The sequence below is a fragment of the Aulostomus chinensis genome, chromosome 1 (genome assembly GCF_037954235.1).
Source record: "Aulostomus chinensis isolate RoL2024-O1b breed Wild chromosome 1, RoL_Achi_v1.0, whole genome shotgun sequence".
In the NCBI taxonomy this organism is placed as follows: domain Eukaryota; kingdom Metazoa; phylum Chordata; class Actinopteri; order Syngnathiformes; family Aulostomidae; genus Aulostomus; species Aulostomus chinensis.
Window position 1 is genome coordinate 58,356,233 of NC_141320.1, and position 15,486 is coordinate 58,371,718.

Consider the following 15,486-nt stretch of genomic DNA (forward strand, 5'->3'; position numbering starts at 1 on the left):
ATTAGATATGATTGTGGGAGAGCGGAGCAGAGTGCGCGACGCGCTGAGGCGACTCACAGAAAAGGACTGCAGTGTTTATGGGTGAATGAGGTGAGTCCCCTCCACTTCCTCCTTCTTCACCTTTAACCCTTGGGGGTCATTTCTGAAGTTGACGCACAGACGCGCGTGAAGAACTCGCAACTTGACACAACCCCCCCCCCCCAAGATTACATTGTAAATGAACAGGCGATAAATAAAAAGTGTGTCCGTATGCACCCGGTGAATCTCAGACTTAACGAGGCGTGCGCGGGCCGTCCAGTCGAGCAGTTTTCAAAGAGGGTAGAACATGAGCCTGCTGTCACGTCCAGGTGATTCAGCGAACGGCGGTACACAACAGCACGCGCTCCTCTGACTGGTAAGGAGCTTAAAATAACTGTTGTCTCGGGCAAAAATAAACCAGAATCTGTCAAGCATCGTCGTAAAATCCTTTCATATTTGTCGGTATCTCGTAGGGAACGCAGTTTCTGACTTAATACCTGCTGCGGGTGTACACAAGATTAATGCTTCAAAAGTTAATTACCCTACAGAGGTGCTGCACACAGTCTGTCGCTGCGTTTACTGACCATCCTTTTTTTTTTTCCAGCGAGTGTTTTTTTTTTTTTTTTCACCCTCTCAATGTCCCCTTCAGGACTCCAAAAGAAAACAGTGTTTTTTGTGTTATGCAAATACGTTTGCGTGAAATTCTAATTGCCGGCAATAAATCACCGCCGCAAAACCAAGCCTATCAACGGCACACAAAGTGCCAATTCATGCTGTAAAACAATGTAAATGAATAGAGCATCGAATGTAAAAGTTGGCCTACGCACGGCGCAGTGCATGGACGAGCAGGAAAGAACCTCTTCATTCTTGTCAAAAAGGAAAAAAAAACAACAAAAAAAACAACTGTGTTAGGGTTTTTTTTTTAACTTTTTGCCACTACAAGAAAGTAAAGAGGAAAGTCACCCAGACCCAGAGGTTAGAATGCAAAAATAACAAGAAAACCAAACCAGCTACTTGTAATAATACGGTTCAAACAAAGACTGGACTCATATGTCCAGTGTTGTCACTGTTGGTGGTAATTTCATTCATTTGAATATTAATTAGGCATCATCATTGTTCGCCCTCTTTCAACATGGTCTGAAACAGTATTTTTTACTGTACTCTCCACTGTAAAAGTACTGCGTGAATACTCTTGATCACATTTTATAAATGCAGAACAAACGAAAGGAGAAACTGCAATGACCTTACAGTGGAATTTCGCCTCCCTGGTGTTTCTGTGGCCCTGACGCTCCCTCACTGCCCGGGCTGATGAGTGTTAACCTCGTCGGCTCTCCTTTCTGCCGTCCTGGTGCACCGTTCATGTGTGCGCCGTCATGTTGTTGGTGCAACACAGCAACATTCAAGCCTTCACCCCTTGTGAATAGGAAATGTTGACGGTTGACTTGCTTAGCCGACTTAAGCCCTCGGCTCCTCCAGGGAGTGTAGGCCATTAACGATAAATGTTACACAAGAGAAAATGTCCTTTCTAGGTTAGCAGGAGGTATGTGGACCTCAGTCTGCTGCAGGTTTAGAACATGGCCTCCAGTGGTGAACCTGACCAGCAGATGAGTACTGAAGTAAAACAACGAAATGTCAGGGGAGTGTAAAGGCGACACTGCTGTCAGAATCATCCTACAACCGTAAAACAAGCAGGTGACTTACATCGGTGCAGGCCCTCTGTCACGACTTCCTACTAAACTACAACCAGGGAGGAAGACAGGAGAGACGGAAGGCGCCAAAAAAGAATGAAATTATCTCTAAATGGCTAAACCTTTGGTGTCTTGACCATAGGGTGGCATTTAAGTGAAGCAGTAACTGAGTTCAAGAGCTAACGGCGAGGCATTAAAAGGCAAATTACACTCCTTCGGTGAACGGCGAGGAGTAACTGCTACATTTCAAGTGCAATACCCCTCCTCACTCAACCCACCGCCACAAGACCACTGAGCAGCTCAACGCCACGCCGTCGTAATGATCGAACAAAAAGCCTGAAGCCCGCCTGTCACTAAACGGCTGAATCCCACTGATCGATACGCCACAACGTCGCATTGTTGAACTGAACGTCATGGAAGAAGAACAGCTAGAAGATGCCAACACCGTTTTGTGAAGTTTTCCCCTGAACGGAGGTTCACTTGAGTCGGACTCATGTCCCGCTGTAGGTGAGCAACTCACCCCTGGCAGCACATGGTGCGAACGTGCGTTACCATGCCAACCAACAGTAGTGAGCTCTGGTCTCATCTGGTGCGTCGGTTTACACCGTTTTGTTTTTTTGGTTCTTTTTAACCTCTGCAGAGTTTTGGTAGAATTTTTGAAAATTCTCTTTCATACTTTCTGGTGAATTAAAAAAAAAGCTCTGCAGATTAAACTTTTAAACCCTAACTGATGACAACGTGGGGAACGAGAACATAATTAAAGACACACTTCACTTTCTTCTCCCGCTGAAATCGTCCAGATAAAAATGTGTTTCCAATATTCGGGGCATTCGAACGCAGAGAATCTTTGCCGGATGTAACGGAAGAAACATGAACCCAATTTTCCCACATCGCTCCACAACCATGAACATTTCTGGCTGTTTGATGTCGACCGTATCTGTTAAAATGACACCTCAACAGAGTGATGGCTGGTTCTGTAGTGCACGCGCTCAGAGCTCTGTGTCTAATTGCCGTGCCTCCAGGATAAACATACACCTCAAATCTTTTAATGACCTCATAATTCAGTCACGCATTCATTGTGCGCTGGGAACATTGTGTGTGGCTCTATATATGAAATGGTGATATTGAAAGGACTGAACCTTGCAGCAATATGTGTGTGTTTTCCCTTTAACTCCTTTTCCAACCATCTCATTCTTTCCCTGCATGAAAAAAAAAAAAAAAAAAAAAAAAAAGGAAAACACCAGTGGCTTTACACAACCAATGGACACACAGTGGCCGTTGTTGCTATGATACCAGATAGAAATATTTGCATTGAATATTAATTGGACCTTCAGATCCCTGTGTTTGGGAGTGAAATGTCTTTCTGTAATGTGAGCATGACTCAAATGTTGAGGAGCGTTACAAAGGGAACAGTAAACCTTCATCCTTTTTACAAAAGTAGGACAACAAAACAGTTGCGCGTTCTCTGGTCTGTGGTTTTGTCAAAATGAGAGAAAAGAGAAAAGCGTTGCTAATGTGCTTTCTGACTGATTTGCATGCCGAGCTCTTTTTACCTCGAGGGATGTTTACCTGAGCTCCCAGGACTCAAATTACTCACTGGCTCTGGAGAATAACTAATTCTGCTCCGTCCCAAATTTGCACCGCACTCATTTATATAGAAAGAAAATGAAAATGTCACTTCAAGTTAACTGCGATCTTGTTTATTACTAATGGCAGTTTCGCTTCAGCTGATGAGACGCTCAATGAAAACGCTCAGACGCCGCTGTTTTCCTCTTCTTCTTCACTTCATTTCTTTGCTTATCTGGAGGTTGTGAAACTGTAACAACACATGCAACGACTAGAAATGCACCCAGAGAGTACGAACGTAGTACATGTCAACTGGAGCCATTGTTTATTATCGGTTTGATGGAGGTCGCCAGTTTACCGTCCAACCGCATGAGGGGTGGGAGGAGTTACGTCCCTGGCGGGCGGGAAGCATGGCGGACCGACAAGTTAAATTAGTGCAGAAAACTTATTCACGTGCACCCCTGCGGACTCACCGTCCCTCCCACGCTGCTAAACTACATCAAGCTAGCACCAACAATGCACCGCCCCAGTCCTCGCTAATGGCAGGTGGTAGGGGTGCAGCACGAGATCGGCTGAGCGCACAGTGGCTGTTGCAAGATACATAGAGAAATAAAAATGGAGACTCGGGTGTCAGCGAGGGAGGGGAACATGTCGCTCTACTAGAAACAGCATCTCTAAGTTTTACCAATCCATGGTTTGGCAATCGGAGCAGAAGCTTTCCGAGGAGACAAACCCTTCAAAAAGTACTTGGGTTGCGAAGGGTTAATTGAATGCTCCCATGACTCTCCCAATCAGTATGTGGCTGCACCCCGCCGCTTCCCCCCACATGCAAGGGAAGATACCACTTATCGACCACAACATGCAAACCCGCAACATTAGCAGAAAGAAAACTCGCGTATCTGTTGGTTCAAAATGGCTGCTGTGAGTCCTGAGCTGCTGGGGAGGATGTTCTTGCTCCGTTTTGAACACAGTTTAAGTGAGGATGTTGAATGTTACGAGGAGGGGTACGTTATTTGAAGCAGATTCGGCTGCTGTGCCAGCTAATTTGTCTGTGGTGTTGCGGTCCGCGTGAGCCGGCTGTCGAGCAACTACATGATGTTTATTTAGCTCCGTGCGTCTGTGTCATTATGTCCCAGGTGCATGCGGCTTGTGTGTTGACTCGTTTATTTTAAGGACGATCACCGTTTAGGTTTATTATCAGGTGGACACAGTTTATAGTAGGGTCTGAATATGCACATTCAGATCTGCGGGGGGATCTTGCTGCCCTCGACACAAGCTCACAAGTCCCCCGTGAAGGCCGTGTTTGACGATTTGATGTCCCTTGACCATCCATGATGCAGGTGGATCTACTGCTTTCCTTAGAAAACTGATGGGATCTGAAGGACTTGGACTCTTGAAAACAGATGGTGCACAGACCTCCACCAAAAATGTAATGGTTTCTGTGTTGGCCCGCGCTACAACCCTCTAGTTCAACATGATAGATTTATCTAATCCTGCAGCCAAACAATTGGCCCGCTCTGCTGGGAGTGTGTGTGTGTGTGTGTAATGTGTGTGTATGTGTGAGAGCTGTGTCGACCGCTTTTTGAATGGGAAATTTACTTCTCTCTGCACTGAGTGCGAGACGACCTCCGGGAGAGGATCTGCTCTCGCCGTGTTGAGGTGATGGAGATGCTCGGCTGTACTGATCAGAGGTGTGTTTGTTATTTCTGCTCTGCGGATGAACACAGAGGCCACGACGTTGTCTCGGCGGGCAGCAGGGAAGAGCTGAGAGGCAGAGAGAGCTCGAGGTCACTCAATCAAGGTTCCGTCAGAGAAGCCACGACGGAGAGAAAGACGCAGAGTCGCTCCTCCGTTTAAAGGCCATTGATGTCTCTGCTGCTGGAACAGCGGAGAAGAGCAGGAGGACAACCGAAGAGGTTCAGAGAAAGCGGAGTAGGAGATCGCTGTCTGGATGATCACATCCAAGTCCTACGGAATTATCCCTCAGTGTCACAACTCTCCAACTCATCCAGGATCGCTGCCTGTCCTTGGTGCTATTTTGAGGATTTGAAAGCAGCTGCGACCCATATGAAGTCCCTGGTCCTCCAGAGAAGGCTGGCACCTCTATCACTGCTCAAGTGTCATGTCTACAGTGAATCTGAAACCAGGACCCACATCGACTCGGCCGCTACATGCTAATGCTTTGTTATTGGGCCTCGTATTTAGTATGGCATTGAATATCTTCAACATCGACAGAAAAGTCTAATAAAACACTACGAGAAGCATTCGATGGGTTATTCTCATACGGACACGGGGTTGTGTCTGGCAGATAGTCTCACATCCTTTCCTGTTGAAAATGCAACGTGAATGCCGAGTGTTGGGAAAAAAATTGTTGAAATGTAGACTCAAATCTGAAAATCTGAGGCTGAAATAAAAAGAAAAGAAGTATGAATTGTCAAATATGTATAGATATGTTGGTTTTTTTTTTGTGTCTTGCTCTTGTTATACACCTGTAAAAAAAAGTCCCCTTCGTTCCCCGGCTGGTCTGGAATTGTAGCAGGCACTTTAAATGCCACTTACCATTCCTGATTTATGGATGCGTGAAAGAGGCGTCCCTGCTCAGACACATCGGAGCGAATGGGAAGAAGGGGTGGATAAATCCTGGCAAAGACGATGGATATGCAGCACCTAATGCATAGCTGATCCTTCCCAGACGCGCTGGATAATGCAACATTTCAGGTTACACCTCTGAATAACAACCATGGGTTCCAGTGAGTTCTGGTTGACACTGCGTCCCCCTTCAGAGGCTCTGTCCTCCAAAGGCAAGGAAGGCCACAGTCCAGGTAGACCACAGAGGCTGAGCCCAACGTCACCCACGGTCCTGTTGAGTTAATCCTCTGAATATCCAGCGAATGAAGGTCAGTGCCTGGTGTCTTGTTTGGGTTTTTGTGACCAGAATATGCAGCCTTGACACCTACGGGTGACAACGAGCTACGACTGACCGCTTGACCTTTGAACTGCAGGACTGTGCATCACGTGGACTGTATACGACGCTCAAATCATCACATCGGTCAAAAATATAGACCGTTTGTGTTCTTTGCGTTACTATCTAGTCGTACAGTCCACTGTACACGAAATGAGAAATGTACTCCAACTCACAGACAAAGAAATGACGAAAACATTATTCAAACAAACATTAATAAAAATCCACTGCATTTATATTCATTGAAATGTGGCGAGCGTATCATCGGTGGATGGAGGGGCCGGATCACTGCAGCTCCATTCCAGGCAGTTCAGTGTTCGTTCAGATGTGCAGTTCAGACCTCAAAATGCTTCTTTTCTACTTCGGAATGAAGTTTCCCGGAATCTCACCATGACCGCGCCGGCTCCCGCAGGCGTCTTTGTGCCCATTTCTATTAGCACCCTCGTCCAGAACCCTTTTCATCACCCTCATTGCCCACCTGTTTGTCAGGGAAGGGTCCAGCTGTGGTTTGTGCAGAGGCTGGAAATGAATAAACTTGGTTCATCCAGAGAGCGACTCAAGTGCGGCCTCTGGAAGGTGGGCGGCAGGCGCCACTACGACTGGGATGCAGCTGTTCTCTGTCCGCCAACCCAGTCAACCCCAAAAAATGCTGCAGATATACAAACAGCTATTATCTGGATTAACGGACCTTATAGTTGCAATCCAAATGTTGCTTTCTGGACAGAAAAAAAAGAACCGCAAATGTAACTTCTGGTATATCACAGTCATATATTCTGGGATGTGTCGGGCTGCGAGGAAGCCACCAGATGGACCCTCGAAATTCAGCTAAAGAAGGCCACATTTGAAGAATCAACCTTCGAAGTGGGACGTCCTCGTCACGCCGGCTTTGACGCCATCAGCCTACAAACGCAGCCTTCGGAGGGTGCGGCACCTGAATTGGAATAGAGCTTTAAACTCGTGAAAGCCTGCGCCGTCAGCTGTTTAAGCTGAGCAATTAGCTCCCTCGGAAACGTGAAGCAGCAGGGCCTTATCAGTGACGTACAGGCACTTCTACGCTTTACATGCATTGTTTTACAATCACATGCAAACACACGCATTGTCTGTTTTCACCACACTCCCCACCAGGCAAGAGCCTTTCAGGGGCCCCGTCCAATTACAGTCATCCTGAGATGACGGGTGATCCTCCGTGCTGCTGCTCTCACGTATGGAAAAAAAAAAAAGAAGAGGAAAAGAAAGAAGAGGAGGCGAAAAGAGCATGTTCCAGGGGACCGCTGGGGAAAAGCACGAATCGCTATTACACCGACAGCTCTGGGAAGTGCTCTTCAAGCTGCTCCGGTAGTTCATCAGGCTATGCTGGCATGCTATGCACTATAATTGGGCCAGACCTTTGAGACGATGACAGGCTAAGTCATCAGTGTCTGCTAAACGCTGGTGTCAACATGCCAGAGGAGCTGGGAACTCCTGCAGCTGCTCAGATTACTGCTGAACGCTCTGTTGGAGCAAGCGCACATGAATGAACGCACAAGCTGCGGATCCCTTCACCTGGGCGGACGCAGCACAGAGAGCAAAGTAAGTAAACACACTGTCCTAGAGTTGCAGTTTCAAAATAAAAGCCTAATTGTTCACAATGATTTTCCAAGGATTGCAGGTTGGCTTCATCAGTCCATACGTGGCCTACAGGCTGCTGGCTTATCAACATCAACTTCAGGGTGAAAATGGAGTTGTAAAGACACGGTGGGGGTAGAGTAGGAAAGTAAAAGGCCACAGCTGGCAGATTCATGACTTAATCTTCTAAGAGGATTATTCTTTTATTAAATGCAACATTCATGAAACCATAGTTGGCTCGAGAAACTATAGTTAGCTCTTTGAAGAAGAACTTCCAGCTCTTCATCTTGTACTCACGCTGGTCAGCTTTGGACGGCGAGGTGTGGTTTAGCCTCTCCAGAGAGTCACCGCTGTCCTTGTCCAGGACGTAGTCGAAGTTAAGGATGAACATCATGACCACGCCCTCCTCGTTCTTCACCGGGATGATATGAGTGGCACAGAGGAAGTTGGAACCTAACAGACAGGAAATGAAACCACTGTGAGGACTGGGAATAAACACGCATGTTTTGATGGAATGAGTACACAGGGTAGAAAATCCTGAAAATGATTAGCCTCTAAAAGGAGACTTTGCCTGATTTAACATTCACAACTTTAATTATTTTCTGTCTTCGCTTCGAAACAAAAAGGGTAGGAGAAGATCAAAGCTCAAAGTAACATCAGGGCTTTTAAGATAAAGTGCAGTTTGACCCTGGAGCATTCCATTAACATTCTTTGACATTCACACATCTTATTTCAGATAAAGCTCTGTGAGCTGAGAGGCCTGGCAGAGAAATAAGGGTGAAAATGTCAAGAGGTCTTGTGAGAAGAAAGCCTCCTGGACTTGAATCCTGTCACACTGACGCTCAGGCTACAGCGAGACGCAATGCAAAAGTTCCAATCACCACAAGTTAGCATTTAACATATTAGCTTCTGAACGGCGTCATCGGTAAAGCAGCCAGATTCGGGTTGATCGCGACGCAACTGGAAGCAGCCTCCCGATACCGGTGATCGCCATGAACCGCACAACAATCTGCAGATACTGGCTGTTTGTTTTTTTTAAATGCATCAGCTGCGGTCTGATGTTGGGGGTTTGTTTAATCGTTAATGTGAAATCAAAGAAGAAGGTATGATAATATGGCACTTGAATGAGTTCTTCCCACCTCTAGCCGTGACGCGCAGTTTCCACAGCGGTTCGGAGTGTTAAGCTATCGTGGCAAATGAAACAGCAGTGAGTGAATAAGACTTCAGGGGGTTAAACCCTAATTATTAAAGCTGCCAACGGCTCTGAAGGACAAGTTAATCCAATACAACCACCTGCCACCTCCGGTTGAAATCTGACAGGAGCACAATACTGAATTTGTGTTATTTCAAATGAGCTATATGAAATATTAACACGCCAAATGCGATTGGCTCGCTCTTATTGGAGCAACGACAGACATTTTGCATTTCATATCATTATTGATGAGTTTGGTATGACAGCGACACCTCTGGTTGCCGACTCTGGCTGCACGTGAGGAGCGGCGACTGAGAATGTTACAGTAGATGAGAAAACCTAATGAATATAAAGTTTTCAATAATGAACGTGGACATCTCTGGGAGATGCTCTGCCTCACATTAGGCTGCTGTCACTAGGAGGCTATTTATAGCTCGCCCAGCTTGCGCCCTGCCCACTGCATCGCTTTTCTGGGGAAACTAAGAGACGCGGTGGCGGAAAGCCCGTAACACACCGGATTAGGATCCGAACGCACACTTGGATACGTTGGTGTGTGCAACTCAATAAAATGCAGGATTCCAGTTTTCCTCCTGCCATTTTTCTCCTTTTTTTAAATTTTTTTTTTACGTTTTCTGTAAAGAATCCCACTCTGGAGTCCGCTTCACCAGACTGGGGTGTGATTTATGTATTGGGAAACCCTGATTTCGCTGGGCTAAGCAGTATGCTGCCCCTAATAGTACATCAGTGTCACCACGAGTGGCTGGAGCTATTAATATCCGTCAGCTAGTGTGAGTGTGTGTGTGTGAGTGTGTGTGTGTGTGTGTGTGTGTGTGTGTGTAGGGGGGGACAAGTTCTATCATGCCCCCCTATGTCTTCAGTGACAATATGCAAAGAAGCCAGTACTCCCAGTGAAAGTTGTCTCTCTGCTTTGAGGGTTTATTGGAAATACTGGGAGGGAACAAAGACAAGAGAGCTCCTGGATACTAGTAAAGGATATAAAATATATATTAAAAAAAGGCTCTCGGGTTTAGCAAGAATCCAAACGCAATTGAAACTTGTTGCAGTTTTAATTGACCTTCTGCAATCTTCAAATTGCAGGACAGCACCATAATTATGTTGGAAGGATACAAATGTCGCCCATCGTTTTAACGTTTCTTTTTCTTTCTTTCTTTTTTTTGGAATGAAAATGAGAAAAATTATGTAAAAAAAATTAACACTCCCTCCAATACAAAGACTCATATTAAATCAGGCAAGGATTTTTTTTTTTTTTTTTAACAAAAATCACGCGGGAAATATCCGAGAAATAAAATCATGATGATCTTGGTGTGTCGAAAAAAATGAAACAGTTCATCATTCAAAATTAAAAACCGTGAAATAATGGAGCTATAATTACTTGATATAAAAAATAATGTAATATGTCACGTGAGAAAAATCCTCCATGGAATCTGGCCAATTCACCCAGTTTGCAAAATTTTACTTATGCTCACCGGCCGTCTCCATGGTGACGAGTGAGCTCTCCAGTGACGTGTAAATTTCTTCTGCCAGGTTTGGATTTATTTTAATTGGTCTCCTCGTATAAACGGGGATAATCTTTATTTTTTTTAAATTTTATTTTTACTGATTTCTTGTCCTGTACCCACCATCAAGAGCTTTTCCTATCCCCATGGCGATGCTAGCGAGTACACATACAGGACAAAGCTTTAGATGAAGAGATTAAAAAAAACGATCAAATCACGCACACACACAGACACACACACACACACACACACACACACAAAGAGAGCCCACCACACGAATGCAAAACAAGCAAGACAAAATCTAAGCACTTTTATCATTCACAAAAACGCACGGGCATAAAAACAGGTCCCTGTGAGAGAGAATCCTGATAAAAGGTTTAAAATCTAGTCCACGTTGTTAATCATCGCTGAGTGTTAATCACCTGTTTTAATAAACACCATTACTATTAAAAAAAAAAAATACACAAAAAAACAACAACTTTGTGCGATCAGCTGGAGAAAGCCACCTTTCTACTGTGTGTGTCCTCGTTTTCTACAGCACCGACAATTGGAGCCAACTTGACTTTCATGCTGCTTCCAAGCATTTCCATGGGCGTGGCCATCTTGAATCCTGACTTGACTTAGCAGGATTTGCTGAGCGGGCAACACGAGGGTAGGAAACTAACAGTACAAATTCTTCGAGCTGCTAGAATAAATGTATAATGTCAAGAATTACGGAGAGAACATTAAATCTGAAGGGCAGGTGTCTTTATATCGTGGCGAGCTACACGACCAGCTTCACACGCCAAACCGCATATGTAGGCTGTCCTAAACTTCACTGTGCAGTCAAAGATGGCGGCAAATGGGGTTCAGACACGCGGGTGGAGGATTATGCATCAGAAAGTCACGCGGCAATCCAGACACTCGATAGCAGCTTTCCAACCCCTCTGGTGCGGTTTGTAACTCGCTCTAAACCCGGCAGTGACCTTGACACTTGACCTCCAAAATCTTTTCAGTTCGTCCTTAATTCCCAGCAGGAAAACTCAAAAAAAAAAAAAAAAAGAAATTCCCTGAAGGGGTTGTTGCTGTACCGTGTTAATCTGATTTCACAAACGTGGTGGAGAACGGATTCAGGAGGACGATGGATTTCTTGTGGGGGTCTGTGGCTCTGGTGGATGGATGTTCCTCCTGCATACCTCTACAGGGGAAGTAACCCCACCTTTGTAAAGCAATGTGAGTGTGTGTGTGTGTGTGTGTGTGTGTGTGTGTGTGTGTGTGTGTGTGCACTCTAAAAATAATCTGATTGGAATCCATAGGCATTTATAATTCATAGGAGCTAAGTATTATGTTCTCGAAAGCATAATGGTTAGACTTGTTGGGGCAATCTAAGAACGCGGAAGCCTGATGACATGGTGTGTGTGTGTGTGTGTGTGTGTGTGTGATGTGAGAGAAGGAAGACGGGGCTGCTAAATCAGCTCACAACAGACGCGTAAAATGAAATTCTTTCCAAAAACTCGACGAGTCGATCCGTAGATTCCAGCTGACTTTCTTTTTACGTCGCGTCGTGGACTTTCGCAGCTGCAGCTCAGCTCCATTCATGAAACTCAATTAGAATTTGCAGCAGAGAGGAGGTGGTGAGTGGAGCGTGTGGGTCTCAACCTTAAAAGGATTAGAGGGGAGTGTGTGTCGGACGTGCGTTTGTGAATCGGGACCGGGGTGGCGGACGCTGATGCGGCGGTGACCTCCCTCCACTTGTATTTCTGTCACCTGACTTTTCAATCTGCATCGAAAGGTAGAAGTGGCAGTATCTACATGTGCGAGTCAGAGCGCTCCCTCGCAGCCATGCGCAAATCCATCTGTTAATACAATTTCTTTTCCATTTCCCTCCGGTTGGCCTCCGTTTCCTACGATCGCTTACTTTTTACTCACTCTCCACCTCCTTTAACCTACATCACTCACTTCCTCCTCCACCATTTAATCCACTCCAGCCTCTGTTTTCTTTTTCTCTCGCCATTTCTCTCTCCCCTCAGAGCCTGAGTGTGACTCCTCCGTCTCTGGACAAACCCATTTTCACTCTCCGTTCGTCCGACGCTGATGCTCTTCACGAGGATCACTTGGGATTTGGTTTCAGACCAAGATGGAGTGTGATGCGGGAGAAGACGCGGAGGAGGTACGGCAGTCGCAGTGAACAAACACCAGACTTTGGAGCGGGTCTTCTGGTTCAGTCAGTTTTTGTTTTTTATTATTAATTTGTTTGAGCCCTGTGTTTTGAACCAAACACTTGGCCTGCAGTGAGATTATTCTTCATCTGCTGTTCCCAAGTGCGGTTTGTCCAATTCAAACATTGTGGGTCACCGCTGTTACCTTGACGACGGGTATCATAAAACCGTCAGGAAGTAAATTAAAATCAAGCCCATGTCTTCCTGCTTCTGATTTACCTATGCAAACACACACGACAGTGTTGACAGATCATAAAACACACACTGCAAACAACGTTGAGCACAATTCCCTCAATATGCGGTACACGCTGCACCATTTGGGCACCCAACGGTGAGTTAATGCTTAGTTATATATAAGAATAAGAATTACTGAAGCATAATAAAGCATTATTTGCTATTTGTGACCCTTATTATAAAGAGGGGAATCTTTTAAGTGCCTCCTCCGAGCCCTCAAACTGCCCCCGCTTTTAGCTTCAACTGTTACACCTCATTTAACTGTTCACTAAGCATTAACTACACCCTACACACTCTATCTATCTATATCTATATCTATACATATATGTGTGTGTATGTATTAAAAATGTATTATGTAGATTTTGGATAGGCGTGTCACTTTACTTCCTTCCAGCCTCTTTGGAGAAATGAAACCACCGGAGTGCCCACACAAAATCACGCGGTCAATCGTGAAACTAATAAAGATTCAATTACCGCAGCTAGCACGGTCGTGACTTCAAGTTAAATTTAAGCGCTATCGGCGCTACACCAGAGCCGGTGTTGGCGTTGACGTCTCGCGTGCTAAAAATATATAATATAGTCTATCATTTTAGAGTGTTACGTGACTAGTATTTGCGATGCAGGAAAACTGTTTCATGATGAAAGGTGACATATTCCCAGAACTGGAACACATGGAACCTGCAGCATCATAGTCAGATGTGTCAGTGTTGATGGGTTTGGGAATGACATGGTCCCTTTCCCTGAGAAGTGAAGTAGGTGCCCACGTAGCCCACCTGACGTGTTCTGAGAGGACAGATCAAACAGATCCCTGGTGCTACTTGCCAATGCAAATTTCTGCCTGTCTGCCTGAATACCCTGCTGCAGCGGAGGGTCAAAGACAAACGCACAAGTGAGGGGGCGCGTGCCCACAACCGCACAAAGATAGGGCATTTACATTTCTCTGCTGCTCGCTGGCATCGAGGCGTTCACAGAGAGACAAACACAAACACTAATGAGGTGCACAGATCTCAGGTCAGTGCAGACGGACTCTGGCTTTCACTCACAGCCGCTCACCCACACCACATGAACAGGCAGAATGTTCTCTGTCCAACTAAATCTAATAAGCAGGTAATGCAGCTGGCTTCCATGCTGCACTGCAATGAGAGAACGCGCCACTGGAAAAACAGCTTCAGTTAGCGCATTCAGGAGGAAAACTGTAGCATCCAGACGTGACACATAAGGTCATCTCAACTTCTGCGAGACACATTTTGAAACAAAAACAGCATGATTCAGCGTTTCCCCTCATCAACTGGAAGCTCCAGTCATGGATGGATGGTTTCAAACAGACAAACACAAACTGTTCTCTTCTGGGCTCTGAGGGTGGATGAAGTGCTGACTTGCAGTTAGAGAGATGGGCAAAGAAATTCCGACTTTAACAAGGTGAGAGCAGAGAACTGCCAGTCATCCGCAGGAACCCGTGTGGGTTCCATATGGATCAGGCTGCTGCTGCACCGCTGCACCTCCCCGACGTGTCAAAGTCGAGCCTCAAGTCTAAGCCTGAGTGGATACGTGGGTCTTATTGATTTAAACATTTTCCACTCAGCTTCATTTCCTCACGGCCTACCTGGATTAATAGGGCTACCTGGTAATCTGTTGCTACACAGATGGCACGACAGGTTGACAGCGCTGCGTGTCACCAGGCTGCGCGCGCGTGCGTGCACACACACACACACACACACACACTATGCCAAATCACAGTATGCTGAGAGGTTCTTTAATGTTTCCAGACTAAAGCTGCATTGTTTGGTATCATCCCTTCAGTGCACGCCATGACTCTGATACTGTGGGGATTCGGTTTTGAAAGTGAAGATGAAAAATAACGGCAGGTCCACACACACAAGCCAGTCCATTTTGGACTTGGTAACTGTTTAATACACCCTTTGATGACTGGTCCAACCTTAGACATATTAAGCTGTGGAGTAATGATTGTAAATGCGGACAGATGGATAAATGTGGCAGCTTTTTTATGTAAAAGATGTTTGACCTTGAATTTTGGACCGAAAGTAGAACCACCGCTCGAGCTCGGGACCAGGTTCACCCGAGGTCACGCTCGTACTGCACAATACACCACTGACCAGCTGCCCCCCACAGACCGGAGCCTTCATCACTCCAAGTCATCCAATACAACATCCATGTAACGAACACACAAGTATGAAATTACCTCCCTGTTCAATCACCCCGTGACTCTTCCCGCCTCCTGAATTCTTCTCCCAGAGCAACATTAATTACATCATCGAGGTTATGTCAGGTCAATCTCATTTTAAGCTAGAGAGCCTCCCCTCACGGTGGTGGAGCTGAAATTTTCTTCGCACTTTGGCGTCCTTCTACTTAAGTAAAGATTGAGAAACACGAAAAGTTTTTTTGGGGGTGGGGGTGGGGGGGGGGGAATTCATCAAATTTTGCTTTGATGTCCGTTGGGTCTCAGGGATGAAATGAAAAAAAAGGCTTTAGCAGTTCAAAGGTGGAG

The 15,486-nt window shown here is 45.7% G+C and overlaps 1 protein-coding gene across 6 annotated transcripts in view; it reads right to left on the reverse strand.

Annotated features, from left to right (window-relative positions):
- Positions 1 to 15,486, reverse strand: part of LOC147272443 (voltage-gated inwardly rectifying potassium channel KCNH7-like) — a 64,583-nt gene that overhangs the window by 31,769 nt on the left and 17,328 nt on the right. For all 6 annotated transcript variants that reach the window (XM_086218258.1, XM_086218100.1, XM_086218182.1 and 3 more), the window contains exon 3: positions 8,137 to 8,292. In XM_086218258.1, coding sequence (XP_086074384.1) covers positions 8,137 to 8,292 — 156 coding nt within the window. The remainder of the gene's footprint in view (positions 1 to 8,136; positions 8,293 to 15,486) is intronic.